This window comes from Tripterygium wilfordii, chromosome 1, assembly GCF_013401445.1.
Source record: "Tripterygium wilfordii isolate XIE 37 chromosome 1, ASM1340144v1, whole genome shotgun sequence".
NCBI lineage: Eukaryota > Viridiplantae > Streptophyta > Magnoliopsida > Celastrales > Celastraceae > Tripterygium > Tripterygium wilfordii.
This window is the reverse complement of record NC_052232.1, coordinates 10,619,037-10,626,884: the sequence shown is the minus strand read 5'-3', so window position 1 is coordinate 10,626,884 and position 7,848 is coordinate 10,619,037. Positions and strand designations below refer to the sequence as shown.

The 7,848-nt window shown below is 40.0% G+C and overlaps 3 protein-coding genes across 3 annotated transcripts; 1 reads left to right on the top strand and 2 right to left on the bottom strand.

Moving 5' to 3' along the window:
- Positions 1-2,108, bottom strand: LOC119996954 (protein POLLENLESS 3-LIKE 2-like). Its single transcript, XM_038843736.1, has 4 exons — positions 1,817-2,108; positions 1,509-1,721; positions 1,259-1,414; positions 1-1,171 (listed from the first exon to the last, which is right to left on the bottom strand). Exons 1-4 carry the CDS (start codon positions 1,982-1,984, stop codon positions 284-286), a joined length of 1,425 nt encoding a protein of 474 aa, XP_038699664.1. The 5' UTR covers positions 1,985-2,108; the 3' UTR covers positions 1-283.
- A 319-nt stretch (positions 2,109-2,427) lies between these two features.
- LOC119996982 lies at positions 2,428-4,243 on the top strand. The gene is made up of 3 exons (XM_038843758.1): positions 2,428-2,565; positions 3,581-3,694; positions 3,917-4,243. The coding sequence occupies exons 1-3, from the start codon at positions 2,548-2,550 to the stop codon at positions 4,046-4,048; spliced, it is 264 nt and encodes an 87-aa protein (XP_038699686.1). The 5' UTR covers positions 2,428-2,547; the 3' UTR covers positions 4,049-4,243.
- A 196-nt stretch (positions 4,244-4,439) lies between these two features.
- On the bottom strand, positions 4,440-7,204 carry LOC119996962 (proteasome subunit alpha type-7-like). Its single transcript, XM_038843741.1, has 3 exons — positions 6,914-7,204; positions 5,799-6,213; positions 4,440-4,824 (listed from the first exon to the last, which is right to left on the bottom strand). Exons 1-3 carry the CDS (start codon positions 7,084-7,086, stop codon positions 4,663-4,665), a joined length of 750 nt encoding a protein of 249 aa, XP_038699669.1. The 5' UTR covers positions 7,087-7,204; the 3' UTR covers positions 4,440-4,662.
- Between the last annotated feature and the right edge of the window lie 644 nt (positions 7,205-7,848).

Below are 7,848 nucleotides of genomic sequence, written 5' to 3'. Positions count from 1 at the left end.
TCACCTCAAACTTCATCTCATAAAAGTGCATAAATTAAGATAATCATTGTTACAGATAGTCAGATACCTCTTATTGTAATCTCAAACATAAATAATAAATGGTAGGTCTGCTTCTGTGTTACAGACAGATATCTACCTGCTACATAAATTACTCCATTCTACAGCAGGAACTGGAAGTGTAGGAGGAGAATAAGCTCATCTCCAAACCCACACTACAAATTCTACTTCAGTGAAATTAAATTTCATTTTGGGCCAAATTGATTAGTCTAATAAGAAATCTAAATCAGGCTCTTGGACTAAGAGAGAGAGTTATATCCTGAAAGACCTTCAGCCTCTTCTCAATCTTCTTCTTCTCCACGATCCCAGAAACAGTTTTGCTTGTGTCAACAAGCTTCCCTGCTTCATTGGTAGAACCCAGTACCGCAGCCATGATTGCCTCTTCAAAATCCTTGTTGTCTGGCAATAATTCAGACAACTTGCTATCTGTTTCATCTGACAATCTTCTTGACTTCTGCCCTGGTATTTCTGGTTCTGGATGTGCCTTTGAGAGTCTGCTAAAATTGGCAGCATTTCCTGACCTTGTTCTCTTGAGAGTCTCATGGAACTGATTCCCAAGTGGCTCTTTCCCAATTGGGTCCGTGAATTTGGTTGAATAAAATGGGGGTGCATCGATATTCAGTGAATTCACAAAAGAAGGAACCTCTTGCTTGTTGAAATTTCTCTGGCCGGGAACTATATTTGACAAATTGATGTTCTCATCAGCGAAACCATCTTGGGACTGGACTGCATTTGTTGATGGAAGCACAGCATGATGATCCTTGCAAGGCTGAGGCTGCCAAATTGACGAAAAACCGAGGAAGGCATCGAAGAGCCTTCTTTGTTCGACCCTGTCTCCTCCCTTGTTCATCATCTCCGACTCAAGGTCCTTAAGCATCTGCTGTGCTCTTTCATAGGCCTTAAGATGGGAGTCTTGGCCTCTTGGACCATCAGAAACTGCTGGCTTCACTCGCCGGAGTGTCTCTTTTGCTTCAGAAATCCTCCCTTGTTTCATCAAACATATACCCAGATTGCACATCTTGTTGTTATCTAGAGCAATTGAAAGTGCCCGCCGGTAAGCATCCTCTGCCTCAATGTAGTTGTTCTGCTGCATCAATGCCCAACCCAGGTTTCCCTAAAACAGGAAATGAAAAACCCATTTAGAATAGTGTTTCCATAGATCTTGACTATTGAGAAGATAATAAAATTCTTAGATTCTTACCAGTAACCTAGTTGCTTCTTGTTCTACAGAGACCTGGAATTTTTTCCCTTGAGATCTTGCTGTCTTGGTGCGTTTCCCATTGAAAGCAAGCCCTTGTTGTATCAAGTAAAGCTTGTGCTTTAAAAGTGATATTTGGTCATCCAATCTCCCACATCTCTACAAAGTGTAATACAGTAAACCCATTAAAAACAAAGACTTCAATCACTATTTGGTCAATCCAAGTAACACAAAGAAGGCAATTGTCAAGTACCTTGAACAGATCCAAAAGGATATTATCAAGGGACTCTTGAGCTTGGTCTGAACATCGACTTCTAAGTGACTTAATGGCTTCAATGGCCTCCTCTGGTCGGTTTTGTTGCTTCATGACAATAGCCATGTCTTTTAGAGCACTATCCACTCTGTCTCCAGCATTTATGGCTGTCCAAAACAAGGGAATCGCCCTGTCTGGATCCTTCTCCACCAACTGTGCAAACATACAAAAAGAAAAACCTATCAGAAAAAAAAAAGAATCACCAAATTTGAACAATTTCGATATGACCCAGAAATCAGAATCATTACCTGCACATTCTTCGCTCTCACATATGGACTGTCACCGACTGGGACTTTATGGATCGCATGGAAGGACTCGGATCGAGTTCTGGAGACCCCCAACGGCTTGGCCGGAGAACAGGGAGCAGATTTGGTGGTTCGAAATCCTGGCGGAGCATTCCACATCTCTTGCTGCATCTTTGACAGAACCAATAATAGCGAGAGTGAAGAAGCAGATATGGAGAACTATCCACTCCGTCTCTGTGGAGAACTACCAGATATGGAGCTAGAGGAGACAGAGGAATTGGGAGTGGGGGTTTAAGGGATTGAAATATGGAGATGGAGTTGGATTTCCATGGAGAAATATATTTGAATTTTCCGACCGTTGAAGGTTACCGTTTTACGTACTAGCCGTTGCGCGGATTTAGGACATTTCAATAATTTGACTTGTTTTGATGATATAAAAATGGTATTTTGCCTTCTCGTGGGCTAAAATAAAAGACCCAAGTTCCATTTGAGGTTAGATGAGGTCGAAGCCCAACCGAATTTTTCATTTTCATGGGCTTAAAGCCCAAACCAAAAAACCCAAGTCATTTTCGGTTCATCTGGAGAGAAGCCCAAAATAGAAAATGGCCCATGCAGGTCTCAAACCCAAGTTCATTTAGCACGACGCTCTAACCACCGGTCGGAAGCAAGAAAATTTATTTATCAGCGCAGGAGAACGCAAAGAGAAAAGAAGACAGATTCATCGAGTTGTCGCGATGAAAGAAGATTACGAGGTAAGAATATGATTCTTATCGTTGGAGCTTCCATTCTGTTCTCTCTCTTTCTATATGCTCGTAGATGGCTGATACTTTCTTATTAACACCGCCTCTAATCTGATCTGTAATCACCCTAATCGGAATATCATATAATGCACAGTAAGTTCTTCTGATTTGCGTTAGTATCAATCGGAAATCCATCAGCACCTTTTTTCCGATAAGGAATTAGTTTTATTTTCTTGGGTGATTGGATATTGCTAATCTGTTGCTTGGCTTTTCTGGGCAAAAAGGAGTGTCCATCGGAGAAACCCCTTTGTGTTTTAGCATTATTTACCCTTTCATGTGAATCAGCACTATGTATCCTCTTATGATTTGCTCATTCTCAATATGATATTTGGATTTGAATGTATAACATTGTGCACGTTAAGGGCTGTGGCCACTGCAAATGCTGCTAACTAGATGCTGATTGGTTCTTTGTGGAGTCGAAAAGTATTATCTGAGCTGTAATTTTGGAAAACTGAGAGGAAAATTAGGATGAAATGGCCGAGAATGTTTGTGAATTGATGCTAGTTGTAAGTCATGAGCATGGGAGTCTCAGTCGGTGGAATAAAAAGTTTGTACAAGATTTCCTGAGATTTATGCCTTTTTGTGTGTATTTTCACAATGGTTGTTCCTGTAAATGAAGAGCACTCAATTTTAGTCCTCGATAGTTTCGCAACTTACTAGTCCACGACAAATCTTTCAAGAAGTATTCCTGTGTACGGATTAATTCATAATCACTGGTTTTGTCGATAAGATTGACTGTATTTTTCTGTTTTCAATAGTTAAGCTCTTATGGGATCACAAACTAGGCAGAGGATTTTTCATACTTGGGTTTTTACATGTGCTCAAATCGTTTGAATGGAATGTTAGTGCTGTAAAACCTGATTTGGGCGACTGATGTTTTTCATTTCTGAAATTGTTGGGAATTCTCTGCTTTGATGTATATACGTTTGTTATTGTGTTTGACCATGTGGGATTCCTTGCATTGCAGATTGAAGAGAAAAAGCAGGCCGCTGCTGATGTACTGTTTCAGCATTCCAAATTTGTGATGGCATGTATTGGGAATCAAGTTAGACCTTGTGATATGAGGTTGCATTTGATGAGGGTAATACTGTACTTTCTTGTTCAAACTTTTATGCTGTGGTAGAATGCTTCATGGGTTTTCAGAATAAAAAAAAAACTTACTGTAAAACGATTAGATTAGGATTTTAGAAGTGAGATGTCACCGACTTGATAATTCACCCAAAGGCGATTGAAGAGCCCTTACGAGCTACAGTTGCTTTGCTGAGTGCTTGTATAAACCCTATGTATTCCTCTTGTTTTTCAGGAGATTTCAGGGATGCCAACCTCTCTGAAGAGAGAGTCGCCTCAGACGGTCGCTTCTCCTGATGCAATGGGCGAGTCATCAAGTTCAGGCACTGCTAGACTTGATAAAGCAGACAGTTTTCAGGCACTGTAGTTTCAATCAAATTGCTATGCTGCCACGTTAACATTAAGACAACAGCCATCACATCCTTGCTTAGCTTTCCATTGTGGAACTTTGCATGTACAGTGTTATGTTTCTTTTAAGCATATGGGTGATGGGATTCTGTAATAATTTGCTTTCTGTTTTAAGCTTAGTAATACAAGGTTGAATGAGTCATGACTTTATATCTATAGACAATGTTTCTTGAGTTCTCTTAGACAGATGGATGTCAACATTACTAATTAGATGCTGGTCTCTAAACTGGAGTAGCAGCTTGTGACGCTAACTCTTTTGACTCAATAGGATGGTATGGGAAGGTAAACTCTATATATCAACAAAAAGCTACTTGATCTTCAGTAATTTGCATGCCATGCTTAGTAGTGTGGCAGAGAACTTATCTATGTTTCCAAATCAATCAATTCAAATGCAACAGATAATAAGAAACATAAAGCCCCTGTAACAAGGGTTTTTTGCAAGATAATGCCGGCATTCAGGACAGTAACAATGACCTGTATAAGAAATGAAGTACAAGAGCAAGAATCTTATCAGAAATTGTCACAAGAGAAATTTTTTAATAAGGGTAGGTAATGAGAACACCAGGAGATAAATCATGTCTCTTGCACAGGTGCTCTCTTTGCAGCCTCAGCAGCTGCTTTCTCCGCTTCAATCTCAGCTACAACTGCATCAATTTCGGCCTCATCAAGTTGCCGCAGGCCATGCTCTTTGGTCATCACAGCAACTTCTATGTTCTTCCCCCCACTCTCAACAACCTATATAAAACAGTAAAAAAAAGTTAATTCAAAAGGTATAACTTTGACTTCCAGTATCAGGCCTTGCAGGAGGCAAGTGGCAGCATGGTAGAAGCCATTGATCCCAATAAAATGTCGCACAAAAAAGAACAAAGAAACAGTAGTTGGCATATACAGACACATTCTTCAAACTCTCACCAACCAAAGGAACATTGCCATATTCTTCTGCTTTAAGGATTGGGAATGTGGAACCTCCCCAAGGTTAGGCCACAATGGACCAAACCCTAGAGAGCAAACTTGTGCTAGGAGGATTAAAACTAATTCCACAGATTTAATATGATCAATAAGCTTGATAGCAGCATCAATGACTCATATACAATATGGATCTACAATAAAGTACATCATCATGTTGTGTCTTAATCTACTCAAGAAGGAAAAACAGCAGGAGATACAAAAGTTGAAGTCACCCATCTCAGTTTGCGATTGGTACAATAAAGCAAGGATGCAAGAACAACAAGATTTCAATCGAAGCTGTTCACGACTTCACGCTTATCAAATTATGAAATTCTACAGCTAAAACGAGCACTGAGTTGAGAAATATCCACAGGCATGCAAGAGGCAAAAACCAAGCGATGCAACACCAACAAAGGCCGTGGTATATAGGCATCACAAATATGACATCGGATGAATATAAAATCCTTATCATCTTAATGTCAAAGGAGACTCCCAATTCAACTTATTGCTCAGGAAGATGGATCTATCTGTGTATCTTTTTCTTGGGTATGGCTTAGAATAAACATTTCAAGTGAAATATGTAATGGGGAAACTTATTTAAGCATCAAGATAATATCACCACTATCTCCAAGGACCTAAAGCTGTGAAGGTTGTGCAGTTGTTTTTTTTTTTGGATAAGCAGATTGTGCACTTATAAGAATAACTTATGATAACTAATTAAAGTGAAGTCATAAGGAAAGAAAGAAAACAAATGAATTCACCTCAAGCAATGCACGAATTGCAAGTTTCAGAGTGTCATGACCAGATGTTTCTTTATAGTTTTTCTCCAGAAACTCCCTGATAGAATTAGAATTTCTCCCAGTTGCATTAGCTTTCCAAGCTGAAAATGTTCCAGATGGATCAGTCTGATACAGAGATGGCACATCAGTATATGGATCAAAGCCCACAATCAAAGTCGATAGGCCAAATGGTCTCACACCACCACTTTGTGTGTACTTTTGCTGGAGTCCTGCGATATAACGCGTGACATACTCAACAGTTACAGGATCCTCGACAGTCAGTCTGTGGCTTTGACATTCAATCCGAGCCTTGTTAATCAGGACACGGGCATCTGCTTTAAGTCCAGCACATGCCAAAGCAATGTGATCATCCAGATTCACTATCTTCCTAACCGATCTGGAAAACACAAAGCATATACATAATCAGCAGAAGACGGTCAATATCAAGAAGTAAAACAAGAGAAAAAAGAGTGATGTAGGCATGATCATGGAAATATTCATCATCATCATGAAAACCTAAAGTCCAAATATTTGGCGTCTGTCACGGTGAATCCCTAGCGGAATTTACTAAGTGGGTTTTCTTTCTCCTCTCAACTGAGCAAGAGCAGCACTCGCTCTAAGGCATTCGAAGATGATTGCACATAAATATAATGCATCTTCCACACTGATTGACAGAGAATAGCTCCCCATCCAATGTCCATTCTTAGTAAAAGCATTTCGATAGACAACATAACAGGACTTCTCGTCCCTCGTTCCTTTTATTATTTTACCTTGTCTAAAGCTGAATCCAAAGTCCGCAAGCTAAAAAAGACTAGAAATCATAACAGCCATCATAAATTAAACCATACCAGAAATCTTCACAATACAAAATTAGGTTTAATGGTAAGCAAAGTAAAAGAGTTTGAGCAAATCACTTTCATTGACCATTCAGAAATCCACCAGTTTCACTTTCACACAAATATCTATGAAACGAAAATCCTAATTTATGCATAAATCTCCCCTAAAAACTATCGCCAAAACCAACTCTGAAAATTTCAATCTATATTACGTGATTATGAACCATTGGTCCGAAATGAGAGAGAGAGAGAGAGAGGTACCGGGAGTCTTGGAGCTTGGCGGCAGATTTCTTCTCAACGCCAAGAACCATATTGTCAGTGCCACGGACGCCGACGGCTGCGTTGCCCTTACGAACAGCTTCGAGTGCATACTCCACCTGGAACAGATGTCCGTCCGGTGAGAACACAGTTATTGCCCTGTCGTATCTCGCCATTCTTCTTCCTCAACTCAATTTGATGATGATCGCTCCGTCACCGCTGATTTTCGACTTGCGAAGGAGAGCTCGTTCTGTTCCGTAAAATGAATTCTTCGTTTCTCTTCCAGCTTACTAGTAGTTCATCGCGACTTAGGCAACAAGCTACTTTTTTGTTTGCTTTTCTACTGGGCTAGTCTAGAGATGGTTATGGGTCCAATTAAAACTGCCCATGATCTGCATAACATGTCGGCCTATTTAGTATATTATAGCCCGTGGACTGAGCTTACTAGGCCCAACTCAATCGATCTGGGCCTAGAAAATAAAAAATAAGGTACACCCAGCTGGGGCCCGGGGTTGTTAAATTGATTCCTCCAAATGTTAAGGAATTGGAAAGCGCCACGTTGGGTAACATTGTCCTCATCGATGCACACTATTCTCATCTCAGCTGTTGGTATTTCAGTGATCTCAGCTGTTAAGTTGGACGCAGACGATCCAAGTAAATTCGTGGGCTCTATATGTCCCATATGATGCATATGAAATTTTGTGCATACAACTCAGCGGCTAAGATAACTAATTGTTCTTCGATGACCGAAAATACTAAGGATCTCAGTGTTTTTTTGTCATTTTTTCCCAGTTACCCTAAATGTTGAGATAGACGCACATGATCCATATGAAATCATGGGTCTCATATGTCCAACATGATCATATAAAATCGTATGCATCTATTTAGTATTTAGATAGTTATGACAAAAACCATTGAGATACATACAATGAGTGGTC

What these genes read in the sequence shown, in the direction of transcription:
- LOC119996954 (XM_038843736.1), bottom strand. Translation starts at nt 1,984, where the DNA reads ATGCAGCAAGAGATGTGGAATGCTCCGCCAGGATTTCGAACCACCAAA. An exon ending in TGAGAGCGAAGAATGTGCAG is followed by an intron (nt 1,722 to 1,816) that starts GTAATGATTCTG and finishes ATGTTTGCACAG; the next exon opens with TTGGTGGAGAAGGATCCAGA. An exon ending in AAGAAGCAACTAGGTTACTG is followed by an intron (nt 1,172 to 1,258) that starts GTAAGAATCTAA and finishes TTCCTGTTTTAG; the next exon opens with GGAAACCTGGGTTGGGCATT.
- LOC119996982 (XM_038843758.1), top strand. An exon ending in TGAGGTTGCATTTGATGAGG is followed by an intron (nt 3,695 to 3,916) that starts GTAATACTGTAC and finishes CTTGTTTTTCAG; the next exon opens with GAGATTTCAGGGATGCCAAC.
- LOC119996962 (XM_038843741.1), bottom strand. Translation starts at nt 7,086, where the DNA reads ATGGCGAGATACGACAGGGCAATAACTGTGTTCTCACCGGACGGACAT. An exon ending in GCCAAGCTCCAAGACTCCCG is followed by an intron (nt 6,214 to 6,913) that starts GTACCTCTCTCT and finishes TGTGTTTTCCAG; the next exon opens with ATCGGTTAGGAAGATAGTGA. An exon ending in CAATTCGTGCATTGCTTGAG is followed by an intron (nt 4,825 to 5,798) that starts GTGAATTCATTT and finishes TGTTTTATATAG; the next exon opens with GTTGTTGAGAGTGGGGGGAA.